Here is a 26,324-nt window from a genome sequence, read left to right on the forward strand (position 1 = left end):
GTCCCCTACCCCTTCAAAATCGATCCTAAAAACCAGGTAGCAAAAAATCTTTTTTTTTCAGAAACTTCAAAATTTTAGTGGAAATTGTAATAAAATCAATTGAAAACAATTTTAAATGCATTTTACTGCGTCTAGAATGATTTTTAAGCATGTCTGGGAACGATAGAAAATACTTTGAATTTTTGTGAAATTTAGTTGTACAGAACGCAATTTTTTTTTTCGGCGAAAACATTTTTTTCTTCTGTGTTGAGATATTTAAAAAAAAAAATCATACAAAAATTACTTTTTAAAATTGCTTATAACTTTTCAGGATCGAGTTTTACAGCTTTGGTTCTACAAAGTTGTAGAGCATTAAATTTCCAATGAGAATTTCACTTTTTTTTTGCAATTGTAGTAAGTTTTTTTTTCTTAACTTTTTCTTACTTTCGGTAACCCCTTAGCTACAAGCAACAATAATTCCAAAATGGATTATGATGTACCAACACACAGCTGAAAGGAACTCCAAAACTCTGTTATGTATTCCAAAATAACTTATTGTTTATTGATATTTCACCAATAAAACCGAATTGACAAAAAAGAATTTCACTTTTAGAATATTTGGATGGAAGTAGCCACCGTGTAGGCCAAACCGTAAGAAAATGGTTTTTTCCATACATTTTTCGACTTTTACAAACTTCACCTTCGAGTATCAATGGGTAAATGTTGACCGATTTTGCTCATATTTTACCCACAGTCCTAAAATAGTTCAAGGAACAATATTCAGCTTGTGGAGCAAGGTTTTGATAACAAGTCCTGTATTCTGGGCATCCTACTGACAGGTATCAAATGCATTTTAAAACACTTTTTTCATTCAAATGTTTCAACCATGGCTTCTAACTTAATTTTTTTAATTTTTTTTTGCCTCGGACTTTGTCCAGGAGGGACATAAACTTCAAGATATTTGCAACGGCCTAAGGCCGATGCAAATATTTTTCAAAATTTTGTCTTTATATAAATAAAACTTGTACCAGCCTAATAAATAAATAAAAAAACCGAGTGATTTAATGGGTTTGAAGTTATCAAGAATTTTCAGGGAACAAATAAATAGATAGTTTAAACAATTTGTGAAAAACTAAAGACATTAAAATTTAGAGATTGATTAAGTACAGATTTTTTTTTGAAATTAGAAATAATTCAAGGGAAATAGACTAGAAGATTCAAAGATTTACTCAATTTTTTTGAGTGAGCTGTGATTATTTGTTTAATTTTTACTTTTGCATTTAATTTACTTTTATTTTTTATAAAATTTGATTAAATTATTTATATTTTCTTAAAAAAAATCACAAAATAAATAGGTGTCCCTGGATTAAACAGGTTTGTCTCTTAAAAATATTAAAAATATATTTTATAGTTCAACTTTTTGTGATAAAAAAGTATACAAGTTTGCTGCAAATATTTAATCGATCAGAATAGTTTTTCCAAAAATATAAATTCACCTAATGTAGGTTAAAGCATTTTTATTTATGTCACTTTGCCCAGCAACCTTCAAGAATTATCCGTCCTCCCCTATCTCACCGATTCCTGGTTCGAACACTCTGATGAAAGCCCATTGGAAAACGGCACACAAGACGACGACGACGCGGGGACCGGGAAGAATGTTAATTCAAACATATTTTCAATGTCTATTTGTATCGTCCACGCCGCCGCCGCACTCCCGCGAGATTGCCGATGCGTACGGTAAATCGTCCCGTTTGGGCAGCAAGAGGTTGATCCGAGCCGAGTGGCTTTGAATGCCCTTTCCCAAAGTTTTCCCAACATCAAATGCTCTCTCCCCCACAAGATGCAACCAAAACCGAGGGGTTAGACGAGCTTAGGCATTAACCCGCCGCCGTCGCGTTTGGAAAGCCGGTTTTAAATCCCTGGCACTGGCTGACTAGGCTGGCGGAGACTGGTTGTCCCCAGCATCCATCCTAGCAAAGGTCTATTAGCAGCAGCTTACGGAACGTTCGCGGGATGCAGTCTCAACTGCCTTCTCTCTTCCCGGGTTCGTCGTCGCTCAAGTCTCTGGGTCTGGGGGTTCTCTGTGTATGTATTTGCATGGGAGACGATTTGTTGTTTTGCTTCTTATGCTGCAGGCGGCGAAGCATGTTTTGTTGTTGTTGTTGTGTTGTGCCACCATCCCCCGGACCGCGCTGTATGTCCCTCCGAGGGACGACCTGGCCAAGAACCAGTTTGTGGGGCTGTGATGGGAAACCAAGTGTGACAAATGTGGCCGATGTGCAGTCGAGGTTTGAAAACTGTCGAAAGTAAGGGTATTTTTTGTGGACAATTTGATTCGATTTAAATTTAAAATTACAATTACTTTTTCGCTGCAAAAGTTTTCAAAATTATGTTGTCGTTGTTCAAATTCGAAAAAAAAAATGTTGACGATTTCGGAAACATGTCAATGTATACAAACTCGAGAACATAAAGTTACCGAATTAGCTTACAGGATTTCTATCCGTGTGTGGATCTAGAAAAAAGCTACAAGATTTATTCAACATTAGTCATAATAGCTCGTCGGAAAAAAACGAGTTTTGTAACGAGTTACAGACAATATTTTATGCAATTCCTAAATACTAAATTATTTTTTCAAGTTTTGAAAAAAACGTAGATAATTTTGAATTTTTTCAATTAACTTATTTATTCACTTTATTCGTTTTGAGCTTAACCTTCAAATGTGATGTTCCTTTCACTATTTCAATATATTTGAGAATAAGGAAGCTAAAAATGTCAAAGAAGTTTTTCCGTGGACATAACCAGAATGAAAAAATGGATTCATCCAATTTGGGCATTGTTATAGTACCGCCGGGTCCGGTGGTTTAGTGGTTAGCGTGGTAGCCTCCAAAACCTAGTATGGCCTGGGTTCAATCCCAGACGGACCCGGTAATTTTTCGTGACGAGATTTGCCTGACCAAGCCTTCTATCGGATGGGGAAGTAAAACGTCGGTCCATTTGCGTAAAAAGAGGCTATGGGTGACTCACCACACATAGCCTTCGGACGCCTAGAAATGAGCAGAAACTTGCAACAGAGTCCACAAAAGACCCGGGGGTCGTTAAAGTGGATTGCTTTGCTTTTTTATAGTTTTTTTTGCAGTATATTAAACTAAATTGATTAAGTCATCGCAAATCAAAATCAAATCAAAAATCAAATTATTCGCTCTACAGCTTTGCCTTGGCGTTCTCGATTGCGAGATTCCTACTCGAAACTAGGTGTTCGAAGGCTTGATTGTTGAGGCAATTGCAAACCTCTTTTTACACCTAAGCTTCCATCCACCCCGGGATTCGAACTGACGACCTTTGGATTGTTAGTCCAACTGCCTACCAGCGACTCCACCGAGACAGGACCCAGGGAGACGACTCCTACACCTGGACTGAGCTAACGACCTAACCTTTTTAGGTTAGTCCGGGGCCAACATTTACTTCCCGTCCGACGGAAGGCGTGATCAGACAAATCTCGTCTCGAAAAATGCCACCGGGACCGTCTGGGATCGAACCCAGGCCGACTGGGTGAGAGGCAATCACGGTTACCCCTACACCACGGTCCCGATAAGTCATCGCAAATATGTGTTCTAAATGTTTTATACCCGTAAACTTTTTGAGTGCGGGTTAAAAAAATATTGTTTTGTTTTTTTTTTTCGGAAAAAATAACTATCAAATGATATCTAAACGTTTTTCATGTTAAATGAAAAAACACGGAAAAACTTATTTTGTTTGTAAAAAATTAGGCCATCAACATTTTTTTTTTTAAAATTGTCTCTTCAAGAATTTTGCATAAAATGGAGGCATGAATTCGTATTAAACTGGATTTTTCATTGCAATCAAATTTAAAACATATAAATACTGATAACTTGATGATTAAACATTTATCTTTAGAATTAAACATTAAAATTTCTAATTCAAAAGGAAACTTGATTAAAAATATTTTTTTAACATAATTTGAATTTTTAACTGTTCTAATGTTTGAGCTACTTAAAAAAAAGAACACAATTTAAGATTTAGTTATTTTTTGGCATTCTCTTTCCTTTACCCATCGAAGCCAAAGATCAAAAAACATTATGTCTAACTGTTTAGTATATGTATGAATTAAATTAATTTAAATTTTATGTTTAAATTTTTTTACTGTTTATTTTTTTCCTTGGTATCGAAATTATGAGTGTTCTCAGTTCTGAAGCATTTTAAAAAAAGGTTTCTATTTTTTTTGTTACTATTGCTGTCAACAGTTTTTTATGTTTTAAATTATTTAGAAACTTTGTTAGGTGGTAGATTTTTTTTTAAATAGTCCCTGTTATTTAAAGTTCTAGAAAAGTCGAGAATTTGAAAATAGGTTTTAGGGGCCCCTTGCAAAGTGGACATTCTCGGAAAATTTGATTTTTATTAATTTTTTTTCAACAGGGGCATTTTTTTTTATTAATGCTGAGATTTTTTTTCTTGAAGATCATTAAAAAAATCTGTTAGCACTAAAGTCTATACAATATATTGGTGCATTTTTTTTGTTTATATGAAACAAGATAAATTCGTTCTACATGTCCAAATACCTAACACACTTTCAATATAGTTTCAGAATTTTAAATTCACCATGAACATTTGAAAAAATGCAAAAAAAAAGTCAAAGCTTTGCTTATTGTCCGAAAATAGTTACCGTAAACCGGGCTGACACTGATAGGATTTCAAATAATTGTTGGAATATTTTCAAACTGGTTTGTTTTAAGATTATTATTTTTTATCATTTTTTTTATTATTTTTAATATATATAGTGGGATAGGCCACACAAGGTCCCTGCACTATTTAAAAATAAATAAATAAATAAAATAAAAGTGTTTTAAATAATAATTGCATTTCCAATATTTTAATTTCCGGGGTGACTTTGGTAGTCATAGTTTTTCTTATTATAATCGGATTTAATGTGTGAAAAAGTGATTTTGAAGTCAAATGTACCATTACTAAGGTTGATGCTATAGTTTTAAAGAAAAAATCAATGTTATTATTTACTAAACCACAACATACATATAAATTTGAGTTGAAATTGATGAAAGTCAAAATTTTGTTAAAAAAAATTGTTTTAAAACTAGTTTTGTTTATAAAAATACCTATTAATGTTGTAAATATTTTAAACTAAATAAGACGCATGAATCAAAAGTTTTTGCGTTTCATGTAAAATTGGTTCTACTGAAAATGCCTATAGGTTCGATGATTTTTTTTTCGAATTGTGTTTCAAAACACAAAAAATCTATTGTTTTATAACTAATTTTGGAAAATTGTCCAAAGAATCTGAAAATGCAGTTCGTTTTCTGATTCGAACTGATTAGCATTGAGAAAAGCATAACACTTTGAGAGTATTAAAATAAACCTACTTATAATTTTCGTAATTATAGTTAACTAACTTTTTCAACTTTTCAAAATTTGTTGAAAACTATGTCTTAGCTCAAATAATTTTTTGATAAAATGCTACTTTCGTCACTGTTGCGACGCATAAAACTCTTCCAACCGGCTAGACCTGTCCCTCCCTCCATCGCTGGATTAGCCTGCCTTTGGCTCAATTGCACTCTTCAACGCGTCGTTGGTTGATATTAAGAGGGAGAGGGGGCGCACTAGCCGAGAGAACTCCAGCAAGTTGGCTGCAGCGTTTTAAAAGTCATGCTCTCGCACATCGCAAGAATTTATGTGTACACTATTCATAACTTTTATGCTGCCGCAGTCCTTCCTTCCCAAGCCCCGCTCAAACATCAAGATGTTTTCGCTGGAATCTGCCGGTCTTCGTCGTCATCGGTAGTAGTACATAGTTGTGTTTATGTTCACACAATGCAACGAACTTCCTTTCTTCCTCCGGATTCTGAGGGGGGGGGGGGGGGAGATTTGGGATGGAGGGGGAAGTTGTCATTGATCTCGGAGTCGTGGGATGCACGCAGACTGGAAAATCCGGCATCGTTCGCTCCCCTGCAGGATTGTTGAACCAGCTGCCGACGTTGCACCCAAAGCAAGAATGATGCTAATTTTCCTGTGTGTTTTCTTAGTGGTTTGAGCTATGCATGGGTTAGACGTGTTTGAACAGGGACGAGGAACTCCGTTGCGGCAATTTGACGAAGCAACGGAAACTTGGCAAAAGTTGGTTAAATTGAAAATAATTGAGCAGCCATGCCCGCGGTATTCCAATTTTTCCCCCGTTCGGCGGAGCTGAGAGTCTCTCAGGGACATTCCGCGTAGATCGTAATCAAGCCGCGCGTGAAGCGCGCCCTGATGGATTGTTTAATTTTAATTTCGTATTTGCAAATGCCCGTCTTTCCCAGAACGCCCTGAACAGCCGACACAAGCGAATTCTAACCACCGTCTTTTTTTTTCCTCATATTTCGTTTATTTCAGCACGCTGAGGGTCCGACCACGCCAGGTTTTTGCACTTGTAGCAAAATAAACACGATAGACAACGACTGCGCCGACCGCCGAGGAAGGTGGCACTGACCGCGAACTAAACCACCACGCCGGAAGAAGAAGCCTCATCATCATTATTTTGGAATTGAACCACGGCAGCAGAACGAAGAAGCGGTTCGGAGTATTTGTATTGTGAAGAACCTGTGTGAAGAGAACATCATTCAGCGTGGCCAAGAATCGATTGGACGTGGTCTACCGGTTGATTGAGGAACAGCAGTAGTGGGTGGCCGGCTCAAGAACCGCTCCTCGAGACATCCGTCCCAGGCCCTTCTTCTCCACGTGGTCTACCACGGCCGGTACCGGAAGTGTGCTGGGTTGGGCCGTTCACGCTGGGGGAAGTAATCGTTGATATGTTTGTGTGATTTTCAGCTCATTTCCATAATATTCCATATGTGCTGCGCGCGCGTTGAACCTCGCAACCGGTAGTGTAGAGGCACGTGATTTTTTATTGTGTTGTTGCTGAAGTTGCTGGTGGGCTAGGGAAGTACCGCCTAGGCAGCGCTCAACTCGACCAGAACGTTATTGGAAGAGGTCCGAATCGGACGGTGGTGAAGTGTGTGTGCGTGTGTGAGTTACCATTTCGGGCAAACCCAGCCCTCGATCGCGCCAGTTTTTAAAAGGAAGCACAGTGCGTTAATTTTTCCCCCGCGCCGATGGAAAGGCATAAAATTGATAAGTGCTATGAGTGAGCCGGGCAATCCGACGTGTTTACGAGTTCCGTGGATAATTTGCGTGCAGCAGTAGAAGAAGAAAACAAAGTCGCGGGCGCGATGGGTTTGGCCTCGTCCAAGGCGGCCAACAGTATTGCCGCGAGCAGCAGCAACGGTGGCGGCTCCAAGTGCGTCGACAATGTCATTATTGGCACCCACAACCACCATCCGGATATTCAGCAGCCCTGCTCGCTGCTGCCGTCGCCCTCGAGCGGCTTCAGCATCGGGGGTGGGATCGATACCTGGAAGCCGGCGGCGTCCAGCTGTCACGTACGGCAGGCTAGCATCCGGTCGCGCAACCTGCAGCCCATGCCGGACATTGGCGAGCTGGACCGGCGGTTCGCGAAAGTGCTGGTGAGTTCATTTGAATATTCTTGTTTGAGGTGCGAGTGTGTATTTGTGTGTGGGTTCCTTTTTAGAAGGGCTCGTCAATATTTGAACCAACGGTACATTATTAGTCGTGCACGTTCCGAATGTGCCTGGGGGCGAACGGAACTTTATAACGGTGTCGACTCTACTTTAAAAATAAAACAAATAAATTATATACGTACTTTTTTTTTACTTTTTATTCGAGTTCAGTGACTTTATATAAGAGCAGGTCTCTAGAATTGCGCAAAGAAAAAATCTGTTTTCAACTTCTGTACTTTTTTAATGATTTGCATGAAACTTTTAAGGACAATTGTCCATCGATTTTTAAGGCCAAATAAACCATCTAGCATTATTATTGGTTTCTCCGTTCAAGTCTCCATACAAATTTGGGGGCTGTCCATAAAAATGGCTATGCAGATATTTGAAAATCTGTATCTTGATTGAGAAAGGATTTTTTGATCGATTCGATGTCTTTACTCATTTTTTGAATTACCTTGTTATTGCAAAACCCGAAACATATTGACAAATTTCCCAAAATTGTTTTTTTTTTCATTTTTTGATATTTTTAGTGTACAGACAGTGCCAACATTCAAGCTATGATGGACGTTTAGTATTTCGCTCATTAATGTTTTTTAAGAAGTCTTTTTAGTATAAAAAAATCACTCGAAAAAGCTTCCAAAAATCATTTCTGGATGTTGAATCGAATTTGGAATCAAAAAATTCTTATATAAATATTCGACAAATTTTAGGGTTAAAGCAATATTTAAGTAAAAAAAATAAGATTTTTTTATTTTTTTTTTGTAGTTTCCATTTCTATTCATTTTTAAAAAATATATGGGTAATTCTCCGCCAACTCACACAGCAGTTGCCCCGACCCCTCTTCGATTTGCGTGAAACTTTGTCCTAAGGGGTAACTTTTGTCCCTGATCACGAATCCGAGGTTCGTTTTTTGATATCTCGTGACGGAGGGGCGGTACGACCCCTTCCATTTTTGAACATGCGAAAAGGAGGTGTTTTTTAATAATTTGCAGCCTGAAACGGTGATGAGATAGAAATTAGACGCCCGATTTGATGGCGTACTCAAAATTCCGAAAAAAAACGTATTTTTCATCGAAAAAAACACTAAAAAAGTTTTAAAAAATCTCCCATTTTCCGTTACTCGACTGTAAAAGATTTTGGAACATGTCATTTTATGGGAAATTTAATGTACTTTTCGAATCTACATTGTCCCAGAAGGGTCATTTTTTCATTTAGAACAAAAATTTTCATTTTAAAAGCGGGTCGGGGCAGTTTTTCCCGATTTCGTGTGAGTTGGTAGAGGATTACCCATATGTGAGAAGCTGAAAAATCCTCTACCATTGTCATTTAGGGACATTCTTGATCCAACCTTTGGCTGCTGAAATATAACCTCGCAGAAATGAAAAATACTAAAATAGTAGTTTATGCAACAAATTGCAAAAAGAAGATTTTTTCAGCACGTGTCATACATTTATCCAACGAGGTTCACCGAGTTTGGTAAGTTTGACGAGTGCTGAAAAAATCAACTTTTGCAACAAGTTCCATATAACATTTTTTGCAATCCCGAAAAAAACTCTTTGAGTGAAATTATAAGTCAAATGTTCATGTATTTTATCAATTAACAGTTTAAATCAAAATAATGCTGAAAAGTATTACTTTTCAAAACAAGTGCTAAAAAGTTCAACTTTTCAGCATCCATTTCAGTGCTGAAAAGTTCAACATTTCAGCATTTATTTTGAAAAGTTTTGCTATTCGATTCTGTTATTTTTGGTACAGAAAAGTATGTTTTTTTATCGTTCAAGAATGAAAAGGAAACGTAAGTAGTTTCACGACGGAATTCTAAAAAAGTGTTTTTTTCCAATTGCACGGAAAAAAAATAATTCCCTTAATCGTGAATTGTTGTTCAACAAGTCATGAGCCACTAAGAAACTTATTCATGAGTTTGGTGCATTTGCACTGTAAACCGTGAATACATTCCTTTGTGCTTCTCAAATTCATGAACACAATTCACGATTTTCGGATCTGACTTTTTTCCGTGTGCCCTCAAATTTCAATCGATGATATCTTGGAAACTATTGATTCGATTTTAATGTTAAAATTTGAAGCTTGAGTGAAATTTGTATAATCGATTGAATCAAATATTTTCAGATTTTTTAAATCACGACTTACATCTTTAAAGGGCAAATAATTCGATATACTGCCCATGATCGCATAAATGTCCCATATGCATTTTCATCACTTTTGAGTTATTGATGCAGTTTGGTTCAAAATCGTGTGCTCTTTCAAAAGAGCCTATAACATCCGGTACTTTGTTCTAAACATCAGGAGTAAATCCAGTTTTTTCGTGAAAACTTAACACGTAGCCTTATGTGTGGGACAAACTTCAAATGCGTTTTTCTCAGCTTGCTGTTTTTGCATATGGGACATTTATGCGAACATGGGCAGTATAGCTCTTTTGCATTTAGATTATTTAAAAAAAAAATTTCAGAAAATAATAACGTCATGATTCGGAATCCGGACACTTAGTAGCATATCATTTTTGTTATTGGCAAAATATCATGTAATTAGTTGGAAATGTTAAAATATCATCAGGGTGTACTATAAACACTAAACAGTCAATTTTAAAAAAACAGCATGCAAAATATGTATTTTTTCATTTAGAACAAAAATTTTCATTTTAAAAGCGGGTCGGGGCAGTTTTTCCCGATTTCGTGTGAGTTGGTAGAGGATTACCCATATGTGAGAAGCTGAAAAATCCTCTACCATTGTCATTTAGGGACATTCTTGATCCAACCTTTGGCTGCTGAAATATAACCTCGCAGAAATGAAAAATACTAAAATAGTAGTTTATGCAACAAATTGCAAAAAGAAGATTTTTTCAGCACGTGTCATACATTTATCCAACGAGGTTCACCGAGTTTGGTAAGTTTGACGAGTGCTGAAAAAATCAACTTTTGCAACAAGTTCCATATAACATTTTTTGCAATCCCGAAAAAAACTCTTTGAGTGAAATTATAAGTCAAATGTTCATGTATTTTATCAATTAACAGTTTAAATCAAAATAATGCTGAAAAGTATTACTTTTCAAAACAAGTGCTAAAAAGTTCAACTTTTCAGCATCCATTTCAGTGCTGAAAAGTTCAACATTTCAGCATTTATTTTGAAAAGTTTTGCTATTCGATTCTGTTATTTTTGGTACAGAAAAGTATGTTTTTTTATCGTTCAAGAATGAAAAGGAAACGTAAGTAGTTTCACGACGGAATTCTAAAAAAGTGTTTTTTTCCAATTGCACGGAAAAAAAATAATTCCCTTAATCGTGAATTGTTGTTCAACAAGTCATGAGCCACTAAGAAACTTATTCATGAGTTTGGTGCATTTGCACTGTAAACCGTGAATACATTCCTTTGTGCTTCTCAAATTCATGAACACAATTCACGATTTTCGGATCTGACTTTTTTCCGTGTGCCCTCAAATTTCAATCGATGATATCTTGGAAACTATTGATTCGATTTTAATGTTAAAATTTGAAGCTTGAGTGAAATTTGTATAATCGATTGAATCAAATATTTTCAGATTTTTTAAATCACGACTTACATCTTTAAAGGGCAAATAATTCGATATACTGCCCATGATCGCATAAATGTCCCATATGCATTTTCATCACTTTTGAGTTATTGATGCAGTTTGGTTCAAAATCGTGTGCTCTTTCAAAAGAGCCTATAACATCCGGTACTTTGTTCTAAACATCAGGAGTAAATCCAGTTTTTTCGTGAAAACTTAACACGTAGCCTTATGTGTGGGACAAACTTCAAATGCGTTTTTCTCAGCTTGCTGTTTTTGCATATGGGACATTTATGCGAACATGGGCAGTATAGCTCTTTTGCATTTAGATTATTTAAAAAAAAAATTTCAGAAAATAATAACGTCATGATTCGGAATCCGGACACTTAGTAGCATATCATTTTTGTTATTGGCAAAATATCATGTAATTAGTTGGAAATGTTAAAATATCATCAGGGTGTACTATAAACACTAAACAGTCAATTTTAAAAAAACAGCATGCAAAATATGTATTTTCTAAAAAAAAATCATCAGAATTTTAAAAATAAAATGACTTGTTGTGCTTCGAATCCCGGACACAAAACTGATTCGAAATCCGGACACTCGTGTTTGCTTATGAATAGCAAAAATGTGAACTAAAATTTTAGTGAAAGGCATTCTTTATGTATTAAACAGACTGTTAACATCAAAACAATCAATATTTTGTGTAACCATTTGGTAGAATTTCAGGGAATCAGAACCATAATTTTCTGCTTTATTTTCCCGTTGCTTAGGACGCCTATGAAATGTTTCAGTGAAAATTTCCGTTTTTTGTGAATTCATATTTTAATTTTTAGCTTTTGAAAGTTATTTTTGCATTTTTTTCCTTATCTGTCCAATTCGTTCTCCTTAGTACCAGTAAACTCTCTTCCCATTTCGAACAAATCAGCTGTTGAAAGGTAGTCCATATCTCAGCTCAGGATAACAACTGCACCAATGTAATTGTTAAAGCAACATAATAAAATGAAATGAAAAATATTTTAATTTTATTTTATTGTGTTCACACTTTGATTTTTTTTACCGAATTCGGTAGTGTTTACCGAATGTTCAACTGCTGAACAGTTCGGTCAACTAAAAATTACCGAATTCGGTAGAAACTTATCGAAATTCGGTAATGAAGTTCATTATTGTTCATCGTACAACCGGAATTCGGTAAAATTTTGTTCATTTTGACAGATGGTTTACCGATCTAAACTTTACCGCTTTTTCAATCACCAAATTCAGTTACAAAAAATCTTAGTGTGTTGGCACTGAATACAGCCTTCAAATAAATTTTAAATAAAAGTTGATGTGAAAATTCATCAAATAGCACCGTTTTGACCATTATTATGCATTCTTGATAAAACAAGATGGGGTGTCCGGGTTTCGAAGCATGACGTTATTTTCGGTATATTCGGTACGCGAAAACTATTGGTTAGATATTCGATGTTAAAAATATAATAAAAGTAAGTAGTTTTGCAAAAAAATAATAATATTTTTTTGATGCCTTTTTTGGGTCGTTGAGCTCAATATGACCCCAAAAATGGCATTAGAAATTTTGATTTCAAGGTGGTGGTGATAAAATATTGAGAATATAATTGATTATTAGAAACTTCCAATAATCAAGACAAGACTGTATTTTGTTTTGCATGATTTATGAAAGCATTTAATTAAAAAATTATTAAAGAAAATATAAACATTATATAAATTTTTCGATATACACTATTTATGCCAACCTGGTCATCTAAAAAAAATATGGTTGTTTCACCAAAACTCGACACCCTGTTCAAAATCCTCCCTTCTCTCGTCATCCCATCGCGGGTGAACTTGAACAAGAACTCACATCTTTCTTTGTGTCCGTCGTCCACGACGACCGTCTGTTGATGCCTCGGGTGCAGCAGCTCAACCCTAAACACGAAGCTGCTGCAGCCTGTGAAGATGCTCCCTGCTAATGTAAATATTTACACGTTTCGAACGCCACCAGGCCAGACGACGACGACCGGGTCGGGTCGTCGAGCACATGTGCTCGATTGCCCTTCAAAGACCCTCCCGGTTTGGGGGGCCACTCTTCGTCATCGCATAAGCTCAAGAGGTGCGTTATGAGCTTATTTAACGAGCCACTTCTGGATGGTGGATGTCGCAAGACGAGGACGCGGTTTGAAGTGTGAAGTCTCTCGCTCTCTTGGAAGATTGAGATTCGTTGAAACAATTCTATTAGTTTTTAACAATTTTGGTTTATTTGCACTTAAGGCCACCATCAAGACATCACTTTGGGTTTACTTTAGAGCCACTCGTAGAAAGAGTACGGGCTGCTCCCCAAGCTGTAATACTCCAGTGGTGTCACGCCGATGCTTGCAGTTGGTGCGTAGCCATAGCCGAACTCCTCCATGTGACGCTGGCTTCGGCCAACCGACTTGTGATGGTGATGATGGTGGACCACTTTTGGGCTGGCCGCGTAATCCTGCTGGTAACTTGCGCCGCGATCCGTGGGTCCGAACCGGATTCGGTTGATGTTTTTCCTGATGGATATTACTGGCGCGGCTTGCACCGCTGCAACGATGCACAGTAGAAGCACTAAGAACTTGAACATTTTCGAGAACCTGCGTTGAGGAAGAATGGTTTCTGTAGACTGATGTTTAATTACGATTGGTAGAATGTTTTTATACACTTTTAGTATCAAGTTGAGTTCAACCTTTTCCTAAGGTCAGCTTACGAAATTTTAAATTGGTAGAAAATTGTTAATTGAAACCGACACATTTGATGGAAGATGCTATTGAACTGAGCTTTCCAACCAGCTTTATCGAACATTCATTTCCGAATGAAAACATGTTTTGAGCATAACAGCAGGTTGGCAAATCGAAACGCACTCTGTAGAACAGCTTGTTGGGCACAGCTGAATGAACACCTGAACTTGCTTTAAATTGTTTTGAAGAGCACTGCAAACTCAATATCACTGATAGGAGAATTAAGCTTATAGAAAATGTTTAACTCGATTGAACAAAATGGTTCTACAAGTGACAGGAAAATCATAAAAATGCACGAGGTCAAATGTTATGCAATTGCATCAAGTGTTCAACAAACGATCCTTTGATCCAGTGGGAATGACAGGTTACTGGCAGAATTCCGCTAACAAGGCATGAATTCAAATTGAAATTTCAAAAGGTAACCCTGGCTATAGCTTAATAAACCCGTTTCAAAAGACTCTATTCTCGTGTCACCCTGTCGTCTCAATCATGCCTGTGTGCTGATGTCGCCTTTGTTCGCCGCCAGGGCAACTCCATCAATTGCACCATGATGCGGAAGTGCAATCAATTACACACATGTACACAAATGTTTGCTTGCTTGTCCACGTCATCTTGTACAATGATTAGTACGAGCAAACAACGAAGAAACTCAATACCCACCGAGCTCAAGAGATTCATTCATTACTGCAGTGGGCATCGACTCATCCTGCTGCGTTCACAACTTGGCACTGATTTGGTCAAGATCTGTAAAAAAAAACGCTTCTCGTTAATCGTAAATCCCTGCATTGCTGCTTCTGCTACTGCTGTTGATAAGATACCAGAATTCCTGGAACATGATGCAGCGCACAACCAGCTGTTTCATCGACCATCATCAATACGAGTCAAGCCGAAGCTTATCGGATACCCTCAAAATTCCTGTCACTTGTCGATGGTGGTGGTGATTTCATGCGGAAACGAAGGAATTACCTCGGACTTATTGGTTCTTCCGTTTTATGTTTACCGTTCCCCGCATTTTTGCTTCTCATTCTAGTGCTGCATTTTCCAGGAAATTAATTTACATAAATAAAGCAAATCCCTGTCCATCACCATCGACGACTAATTATGCAAATTTGATTTGTACCCATCGTAGACAAAAAAGTAAACATTACTCAGCTTCAGTGCTGCTGGTGTCCGGACCTGGGATGTAAATTAGCATAGTTCGAAGATTTTATTGCAGGTAATTCTGCATTTCGTACAGGTTCAGTCTTGCTTGTCCTGATTGCTTTAGCAGTTTCAGTACCGATTGAAGGAATTGGTCTAACGATGGACCAAGCGTGGGAAGATCCACCTTCTGGAAAGAAATTCGTTTTTTGTGGAACTTGTTTCGAGTTTTGAGAAAACAAACCAAGGGATACCTACCTAGATAGTACAAAAAAGCACACAGGCATCGAGTTGTTGTCTGATCATGTGACCCTTTCGAACGATACCCGTTCAGTGCACTCACATGACCGGTAGTTGCTGAACTACTCGTATAGAACATGACAAATCAGTCGAGCGTTACGGCCAAAACAACAACCAACGCCACAGGCATCTCTGTACGTATAGAACAATAAGCATGCATTTACGGATGTTACAAATTACTACTATCTAGTCGCAGTAAAAGTGGGTAATTGAACTTAGCTTTTCATCTCGAAGGGTTGTGAGTCGCAGTTTGCCATCTAGGCTGCGCCTCGTAGATCGACATCAGAGTACCGATCGTAAGCGATAGAAAGCGCGAGTTGTATGACCTTTACGCCAAGCGACTCCCCCTTCGGAACATCTGACGTAACTCGCAACGGCGCGGCGAACCAGAAACCGTATTATAAAAGGCCAAACCAAGTGGTAATGGTTGATTGGTTGATTGCCGAGTACCGACTCCACTCCCTCTCTCAAGCTTCCAAAAATGGCTTTGCATATGGCGCACCGTGAAGCATCGTCGTTCTGGTGGTGTCGCGAACGGCTCCATGACTTTGAACTTGCCCAGTGATACTGGCTGGCGGGTTTGTGTTTTTGGGGGGGCTGATCCATGGCGCGCACCGTATCTAGATCATGGTCTCGACGGAGCGCCGCGACGAAATGATCCCCAGCCCCAAACTTTCAACTGCAATCAAACCGCAACAAAAAATTCGCGACTTATTAGCGCAACGAACGAAACGACGGATGACGAATTTATTAGCATGCGGTCACCAGCGGCGTGGCGCGGAACGGGTTGAGAAGGTCATACCTTCGAGCGTCAGCGGATCGGGCCCAGGTATGACTCAGCTGACAAGCTGTCTTGTTTGCACACTTAATCGCGCGAGAAGTCGCGCAAAAGACAAAAGGATCGAGCTTTGAATCTGTATACTCTGAGCGATGATGAATTACCAATTTCGTATGGTAATGTCCGAGATGATCTGTGCCGGACTTCGGATCTACAACTAGCGATGTACATCCATATAATATCAGATATCGTTCGTTTGGGTGTACAATTTGTGTCATTACAATGAGTTCACTGTGAAAGGTACAAGTGCGGTTTCCGGGTCAGTTATGGACAGCCTATCGTTCTAGCGGTCTGAGCAGTCGTAACTCCCTTATCGGCGCTTGCCGCGGTAGTGGTAAGCGACTGAACTGCGTCGTTGTATTCGCTGAAAGTCACTCTCGCGCGACAGGCCCGAATGAATTACGTGAGTTGTAGTGCGCGATAAGCCGTTTGTTTGCTGACGCGATTACTCGAGAGTGCCTCAAGACGCGCCGAGTTCTGTAACTTGTTTTGCGCGATCTAATCTTAACTCTTTCATCGCGCATCTCCCGAGCTACACTAACAATGTATTACCGTATCAAATCTACGCACAAGATCCCATTAGCTCCGCTCATTTGCATGCGAATAGTGTTGTGTCCCAGCGCGACGCAGACTTCCGCCTGGTTGTCGTCCACGAGTCGGTGGCGAATTAAGCAGCGCGCTCGGCTTAATATCTTTCCTTTCTTTATGGACGCTATCGGTTGATCTTGCGCGCGCCCTGTCAGTGGTCCCCGGGAGACCCATAACTTTGCCCTCTGAACGACGACGACGATAGTTATGACGTGTCGTGTACGGGATCCAAAAAACCACCCGCCACGAAGATCACGATCGAGCGCGATGCAGCGGGAGCAGCATCGACCTTCTCCTAATGGTGTTTTCAAGTTGCAGATGTTGGCACCGCGATAAGCCACGGGTTGATCTCTCCCCGGCTGAGGCCGGTATGTACCACCGGTATCGCGACGTCCAGAACCTCACCGCATGTACTCGCGCCACACAATGAATAGGCTATAAATTTAACACTGTTGAACGCGTCGTCGCGTAGAGTTCCCTCGTAGGCAGGCACAGATGGTGACCGGATGCGTCCAATTCAGGCGCTTAATGGCTTCATATGTCCCTCCGAATATTATTGATTTTTATTAAGTTGATGACCCGTGGTTGAACCTCGCGTGCGGACCACACTGACGACTTCGGGTCAATTGCCAGCGAAAAGTTTTCCTTTTCCGTCCCTTCTGATGTAGTCAGGGGGTGACCAAATCCGATTTGTTTTATGGCGAAGAAGCGTTAAAAAATTACAGTTGTTACAACATGCTCGTACGGATTTTGATACGACCCATTGAGATTCTTATAGCGCATTCAATTTTCATTATTGCATTTCATTGCCGGATTATTTCGCTCTTTGTTTTGATTACCTCCTCCCCTTCGTGGGGATCCACCAAGTTCAGCGGTGATCATGAACGTAATCTCTCGGTGTGATTGCGTGTCTAAGTTGAATTTCAAGGTGATTTAAATTGACTTCACCTACCCCGCGTACCGCCAACCTCTTCAAGACTGCGAGGAAGCAGACAGTCCTGAGAGATGTACCCGCAGCACCGGTTTTAATTGGATCGATGCATTATCCGTTTTCGCCATACATACCGGCTGCCAGCGACAACAACCACGGTACAGAGTGTACACAATCGGGTCATGATTCATGCGTCGTCCGCGCAAACACCCACCACCGGCTCCGGTGGTGTTTCAAGCCGTTGTTGCGGAGTTTTTAAATGGAAATCCTTCTCTACTCAATGAAGCCTTTGGTGGTGTGCGAGTGGTTCAGGAAATCTGTGTCAAAGCGATTTACTTCGACACCTCTCTTGGCTTTGTGTGTGTGTTTTGTTCAGCAGTTATGCTCCATTATGTTTTCCCAACAGTTGATGAGTAATGCTTGGCTTCATGAATGACGAGAAGGTTGAGGTAATCGGTGTAATTTGAACACATCGTATAGAGCTTGACCGACCATTTGTTTACCCAACAAGCACAAAGATGCTTAGGGGTTCAATGATTAAATGTCACGTGGGACCACAAATTTGTAATAATTTTTCAAAAGGACATAACCTTCACAACTAGAGTTTTTTTTTTAAAGGACCTATAATCTATTGTCTTTCATATGTTTATAGGACCTTATAAAAAAAAAACTCTGGACATGTAAACAAACTGAGATTCAAAAGAAAACGAATAATAGGAACAAAATTGGAACTAATGTAATCTCATACATCTCAAAACAGCTTTCTGTACATATTTGATGTAATAATTTCATTTAAAAAAACTAGTATAAAATGGGTTTAATGTATCACTGAGACCTTTTAGTTTGAAAAGTTTTATAAATCTTCAACTGATACAACAGCAGCAGTCTCCAGATTAAGACTTAAGTGTTTATAAGCATGATTTTTTTCTTATAGTTAAAACAGGGTGGCCACCTCGGGAAAAAAAAACAGGAAGAACTCGGGATTTTTTTCACCGAGAATTGTTCTTAAACCGGAAAAAATATTTTAAGTTTTTTTTTTATATTTGACAAACTCCTTTTAATTGAATTCAATATGTTCTTTTTTCTATATAAATATTATTCTATGAATTTAAGTTAAGAATTCGGGAAAACTATTTTTGAATTTATGTAATAGATTCAAGCTTCTTGACCTTGATTAATTTTGGGAAGCCCATGATTTTTTCTTTGGCGAACTTGTTTTTTTTTTTAATTTCAAAATGAATTTTTATTGGAGGCAATTTTTCTTATTAAATTTGCGTATCAGTTTTTAGAATTATATTCAGAAAAAATACACAGCCTTATGATTTTTTAAGTCTGATTAATAATTCAATAAGAACCATAAACAACCGACTTATTAACGGTAAGTGTTGAAGTTCCACTTTTTTAAGTGGATTAGGGAAAATCTCCTCGGTATCTCCAAGCATGTTTCGCTTGGAGTTGGGCGGTTTTGGAACGGTATAAGGTCTAGGCAAGCGTTGCAACCACCGATAGCATAGTGTGTTTAAGGGTTATAGTTCTTTCAAGGCAAGCAATCGGATGCTGCTGTCGAGGCAATTCCCGTTTATTTTTTCATGGCACCGGTTTTTTTTTAATATTTTATGACACTTTTCCAGCACTGCTGCCAAAGTATTCATAGATTTGTATGGACTTATGATTTCAAAGGGCTTTTTGTAAGAGAAAAGTACTCACAACTATTACAAATAGATTTGATACCCCTTTCAACATTTTGAAGAAATCTTAAGCAAAATGTTTCTTATTCATCCAAACTTTTAATTTTCTACAAGTTACAGCAATTTCACATTAAACCTGTACATTTGTGTTCAAAATATAACAAGTTTAGCATGCAAAATATCTAAAAAACTTAAAATTTTCTTTTTTAGACCAAAATTGAGCATGTTTACAAAAGCTGGTAATTTTTGTTTACAAAACTTTTGAAAAATGGTTCAAACTGCAGTAAGTTATGTACACAGAAAAAAAAATCATGGTAATATTACATCTGGGAAGGGGTACCGTAAAACGGGGTGACTTTGATAGCCGGGGTGACTTTGATAGGTTTGAGATTTTTCCGCAAAATGAAGAGTACAATTAAAATACGTAAGGAATGGTTCAGAAACATACTGACCGTGGTAGAGAAGTGTTCAAAGTACCTCAAGAAGAACTTTCATAAATTTTTGACAAGTTTAAAAAGTTAGTTAACTATAGTTAAGAAAATGTTGATGAAAGTCATTAATTTAAACTTCTCAAAGTGTCATGATTTTCTCAATGAACATGATTTTTAATCGGAAAACGGAATGCATTTTCGGATTCTTTGGACAATTTTCCACTAGGAGAAGGTTAAAAAAGTTTGTAAATAATAAATAATATGTGTTTTTGAAACACAATTAAAAAAAACTCCAAATTTATAGGCAATTTCAGTTGAACAAATTTCATGTAAATTGTGAAAACTTGTGATTCGTGCTTCGAATTCAGTATAAAATGCAATATAAATCGATAATTTTATAAAAAAAACTTGTTTTAACAAGTTTCAGGCAATATTCCGACTTTTTAACAATTTTAAATGTATTTATATGTAAATTTATATGTATTTTTCTAAAAAGTTAATACACTTAGTTAACTAAATATAAACATTGATTGTATTTCTTAAAAACTATATCAGCTACTTTAGTGATGGTACATTTAGCGTACATATAAAGTTTGAACATCTTAAATATGATTTTAACAAGAAAAACTATGACTATCAAAGTCACCCCGGAATTAAAACTAAGAATTTTTAACGGTTCTATTTTTCTAAACATTTTTGAAAAAACTTTTTTTCCGAAACAGTACATGGACTTTGTGTGGCCTACCCCAGTACATGTTTTAAAAATAATAATGTTGAGAAAAACCTTACCTGTTGGAAAATATTCTAAAAACAAATTGAAATCCTATCAAAGTCACCCCGGTTTACGGTACATCTTTTATGTCAGAAAAAAGGTGTAATTTTACCTCTGGAAATGTGTAATTTTACCACTTTTCTGGTGTAATGTCACTTTTTCAGTCTAAATTGAGGTAAAATTACATCATTAAAGAGGTAATATTCAACCTTCCAAAATTAAAGCTTCCAAATTTAAATTATTTTTTTCTGTGTACAACTATACTAAAGGAAACTATGTACGAAAACCCAGCCCAATTATTTAATCTTGAGGCTGATTCCAGTGACTGTAAAAATGCAGGGATCAAGTCTCCCTAAACGCACTTTTTTAAACAATTGATTGTAAAAATAGTATGACGATAAAATGCGTAAGGGTTTTGGAGTTGATATGTTTATCAAACAATTCATGCATAAAAAAATATTTTTTCGAATAATTTTTGAGTGTTTTCTATACTTATCAAAACAAAGAAAAAAGATCTCTTGGAAGTTTTTTGCAGCACTTTTTAGAAAAATGTGTGTAACTCAAACTAAACATTTTTAAATTTTTTTCTTTGTTTTCTACAATGAGTTTTAGTCAATTTCGCACAACTTTCTAGAACAAAGCTAATTGTTTTACCCACATGCTGACGAGATACAGGCTTGGGATCAAGTGTCCCCGGGGATCAAGTCTCCCCACTCTCCCCTACATGAAGGGTATTCACATAAATGTTGTTAACTATGCATTTCTCCAAATCTTTTCTACCATTTTTTTTAATTATAAGTGCCATTTCCTGATTATCAGTAATTATTTGTGTAATTCTTTAATAATTTTAAATTTTTATTATTTAGAATTTGGAAAAAAAAAACTGTAAGGCTGGAGATAAAAAATCCTAAGTATTATGGAAACTCGAGATTTGGATTGAAAATTGATGAAACTTGTATTCAAGATCTTTTGAATGCTTTCTTGATGAATGAAAAAATATTAAACCAAAAGTTTGCGTTCAAGAAGTATTTTGATACTAATTTCAGATTAAAAAACATTGTAATTTGATATACCTAACAGCATTCCGGGAAAATTCCTTCTGGTCTCAACAGACAACCGAGAAATTAAAAAAAAACTTGTGGCCACCCTGACTTATAATATTACTGGTAACATGTAGACTTCACTATGCTACATTAAAGAGGACATTTTTGAACACTATACGTCTTATTCAACCGACGATGTGCCGTCCAAGTTAAGATGCTATCGCAAGGATTTAGTTAACATTGGAAACCTGTTGCACGTTGCAACCTCAAAAAGTATAGCTTCACAGATCGATCCAGATCATCGATATCAGCTACCTACCTGAAAGCTTTACTGAAAAGGTTATGCCAACCTAATCTAAAGTACGCTGTAACTCATTGCGTTCATTTGCAGTGCATTCCGCAGCCACCGTCGCAAGCAGCCGCTTTAAAACGCTCCGATTAGTGTGTCACCATAAATTTGCTTATTCCGCCGAGGTCCGCCGAACAACTCTATAAATTGTCTCGTTCTATCATTGAGAAAGAGAGAAATAAGGGGCCACTACCAAATCCAGGCTAAACGAACCGGAATCGTCGTATAAATCCAAATCACATCGTGGTATCGTACGCCCGTTAAGTAGTCATTTTTATCCGTACGGTTTCCCTTGATATACGGGGATCGCGCGTTGATATACTCTTATAAATAAACACCTACACCTAACCGGCGGCGACGACGTCGTATCTCGTTTGCCGTACACAACACTGGTCTTTGGGAGGCTCGTCGTGGAATCCGAGAGGTTGAACCGAATTCAGGAAAACACCACCGCAGATGGTTTATCGACCGATTTATGCTTTCCGATTGAAACATCAGGCGCGCGGGGTAAATGAGTCCGGTTTGTGGTGCAGCCCGAGGCAACCTCCCACGTGAATCGGGTTATTTGTTGGCCTGAGGATTGGTATAATTTTAACGAGCAAATGAATCAACACTGGAAATTGAAGCAGCACGTTAAAATAAATTTGCATATATTGAAGACACGGGGCGTAACGGCCGGTTATTACACTTCATTGTCCAGGTCTGCGCGGTGTCCGAGTGTCGGTAATAAAATTTATGCTTTCTAATGGTAGACTGCGCTCACACCTTCCGCGCGAGTGTATACACGCTGGAGAACCGAATGGTTTATTGCCGACTCTCATCAAAGACTCCCATAGATCATGTCAAGTGTGCGACGAGGCCAAGCCCTGCTCATATGAGGGGGTTCGTTCTAGCAGGCACTTCTAGACTTTCCGTAGCCACGATGATTGCATGCTCGAATCTCATATTGTGATGGAATTTGTGCTAGCGGCAGAGCTATATACAAGACCTGTGGCGAGTCGAAGAGCATCGGGGGGTCCAACGATGGGGCTTTGTGTGTCATAATTATTTTTATAAATTGGCCTGCATTACGGTGCTAATTAAAGGCTTGTTGACCACTCGGTGGATCTCGGCAGAGGAAGCTCTCGCGGAGTTCGTGCGAGGTTTTACGATGGCTGTTTTCGTGTTTCGTGGTTTGATCTAGTAGAAGCTGAGCTAGTTACATTTTTTTTTATAGCAATGTAACTGGTTTTGTTTATTAGATGGCTTCTATCTTTGTATAGGTTAGTAAACTGACACGCTGGATGCGTTCTGAAGATTTAAAAACTCAAAGAAGGCCTCACCTGGATCATAACAAGCTTTCCAGCCCACCTCCACAAAAGCAGACTGTTGCATATGATCCGCTGACAAGGTATCACAATAGAGCGCAGCGTCACTCAACATGTGTTCTGGATCACCGTGGGGGCCAACGCGCGCACAAACAGGCGAACAAATTGGGCCCCGCGAGAGATGGCCCCATCAGCCGCAAAGGCCGGGGGAAAATGCGCCCAGTCATGAACTGGTAATGAGGGTCTTATTTATGGGCCACTTTGGCCTATGCGCCCAGCGAGCAAGCACACAGTGATGATCGGGCCGCGCGGATCCGTCGGACAATTTCTTCGCGTTGCGTTTTCCAAATGCGATTGCTTGGCACGGTGCTGAAATGTGGGTTTCATAAAAAAATCTATCTGAAGATCTACACCTTCAAAATTATCACCAGAGACTTTGATCTAATTTAACATTATATCTGAACTCCATAGAGTAGGGATAAGTCCAAGTGTAACTGGTAAACCTAGAATAGAATAACCCAAAAAAATAACTGAAGCTACTTGACGATATTCCAGCTTTAGAATCAGTTGAACTTTAATTTTTTCTTGTAAAATTGCTTCTACTCGTACCTCAAAAAGACAATAACTTAAGCTAGATTAAACCAATCCAGCTCCTATTTGAACAGTGGATGCGTAACAATGTTGGCTACAATTTGTCGAGCCTGTTTTTTGAAAAAATGAACATTTATCGCGAAATCTAAATTTTACTGAAAACCCTCCCAAGGTTTCCCTTAGCCTTTAAGTGAGTGGGTAAGAATTGCTGTTGAGCAGCATCTATTTTATTGCGTCGTGTAAGTGATTCTGGCTTGGTGAAGTCTTCACCATAGATGACCGCGATGTAACTGAATGTTCGATAATCGTCGACGTGCCACCCGAGCTATAATGTTATGCAGAGGGCAAAAGGTAATAAAGAATCCAAAATCAGACAAATTCACCCTCAACGCTACTTCCAGCGCCGTGCGCGCTGTGGTTTCGCGCAAACCGGCTAAACATAGTGATTAATGTTGGACGTCAGTCAGTGCCGCCGCCGTCGGTTCTTGGGCGAGTCAGAGTCCGAAAGGGCAAAAGAGAGGGGGCCGGACCCGACCATAACTTCCCGGGAGATCGCTTTAAGGGTCCCCAAGTGGCTCCTCAACACTTTGTGATCGCGCAGATTCTTCTTTCCATGCTTTTTTTTTCTCTAGCTAAGTTTAGATTGAATGAAGGGGATCGCCGGACCCTCCTAGAGGGACCTCTGGGAAGAACAAATGGGGCGGTCGATAACGATAATCTTGCGGCCATTGTGTCTGGAGGGTGGCGGGGCGCGCAATAAATGGTGTTTACCTTGCGGTCACTTTCCCAGCGAACTAAGATCTGATCGCGCGCGCGGTCGTCACTTTTTTACGGCGTGGTCATTTCGACGTCGTCGTGCTATCTTGTCGCACCCGCCATTTTGACGTTCCGAGAAAAACGCGTTTTAATGTTTGACCTTGAATAAACAAAAACAAGGGCACGCAATGTAAACAATAACAAACATAGGGCGTCCAATTTTCCCGGGTTTTGAATTTCCCGGGAAACGGGAAAAATAATTTTGAAATCCCGGGAATTCCCGGGATCCCGGGAAATTTTTGAAGCAGTCATAAAATGTATGTTTTCATAATATTTGATATGTTTTCAAGCTCAATAATAATAATTGGTGACAATCTACACTTCAGCCTAAACAAGGACGACAGTTTTTAAATAACTTAAAAGAAATTAAAATTGATTTTTTATTTAAATTTTTAATGTCATTCAAATTAAATAAGTAAATTAAATTAAATTTTTAATGTCATTCAAATTAAATAAGTGTTTTATAAATAAATTTCTTTTATATATTTTAATATATGCCATAACTAGAAAAGCTAGACAAATTTCTTTGAAAATATCTACAAAAACGAGAAGCGACAACAAACCAAGAGTTTAAAAAAAAACATATTTAAAAAAAAACAGTCAATGCAAAATTTTAGATAACTTTTGAATGTTTTATTTTATATAAAAAATATTTTAATAATTCTCTTTAAGTTACTACCGCCAACTAGGGAAAATCAGGAATACAGACTGAAAAAGTACAGGAGATTTCAGAGCAATACATTTGGAAATCGGTGTACTAATTTTTTTTTTTCTGTTCTTGTTTTAACCGAAGTAATTTTTTATTCTTAAATAGCTGTCTTATTTCGTTACTTGCCCCAAAATCCGGAGTTTGATGAAAAATCATTTAAGATGATAATTTTCAATTTTAATATCATAAATATAAATATGATAAATAGTCTTCAAAAATACGTAAAATAAAAAAGGAAATATTTAAAGTGCCAGGCATTTTGCGGATCTATGACTAAATTTTAATCAATTTTCCCTTATCAGTCAAATTAAAGCTGATATATGCCGAATACAAATTTTAATGCTTTAAAGTTCGTATCGATTACAATGTATTTTACTGTTCATCTATTTCTACAACAAAATTTGAATTTTCTGACCAAAATTTTATTTTTTTTTCAATTTCGGGAGTTCCCGGGACAAATTATGAAAATTCCCGGGATTCGGGAATTCCCGGTTTTGGAAAAATCCCGGGATTTTTGTCCCGGGAATTCCCGGGATGGACGCACTAAACAAACACGTTTTGTTTGGCTGACCATTCTGTGCATTGTTCCGAAGTTTGGTTGAAGTTGGTTGCTGGAGTCCCGAGTTATAATTACAAATGTTTACGGTAGTCTAGCTTTTACGTGCGTCAAACGCATCCTGACCTGAAATCCCTTTGGCCTTTGTCGCACTTACATCAATTTTCAGGGAGTGACAAGATTGAAACTACTTTCATATGAAAAGTGACAAAAAATTTCGGAGCTTTTTTGGTTTTCATTGAATATCTTAGGATTGAAATCGAATTTCGGGGATCTGTGAAGGTCAAAATGTGGCATTGTGAGCTGCACAAAATGGCGTTCTTAACTCAATTTGGCCCAAAATGCACGTACGACAAGTTAGCACGACGGCGACGATTTGTGGATCAAGTGGTCCCGGAGCG

At 38.0% G+C, this 26,324-nt stretch overlaps 1 protein-coding gene across 1 annotated transcript in view; it reads left to right on the top strand.

Moving 5' to 3' along the window:
• The first annotated feature begins 6,564 nt into the window (after nucleotides 1–6,564).
• LOC120427336 (formin-like protein) overlaps nucleotides 6,565–26,324 on the top strand; it is an 87,728-nt gene continuing 67,968 nt past the window's right edge. Inside the window, exon 1 of the mRNA XM_039592187.2 lies at nucleotides 6,565–7,508. Within this exon, the coding sequence (XP_039448121.1) occupies nucleotides 7,215–7,508 (294 nt within the window). The 5' untranslated portion in view covers nucleotides 6,565–7,214. The remainder of the gene's footprint in view (nucleotides 7,509–26,324) is intronic.

The sequence above is a fragment of the Culex pipiens genome, chromosome 2 (genome assembly GCF_016801865.2).
Source record: "Culex pipiens pallens isolate TS chromosome 2, TS_CPP_V2, whole genome shotgun sequence".
Lineage (NCBI taxonomy): Eukaryota > Metazoa > Arthropoda > Insecta > Diptera > Culicidae > Culex > Culex pipiens.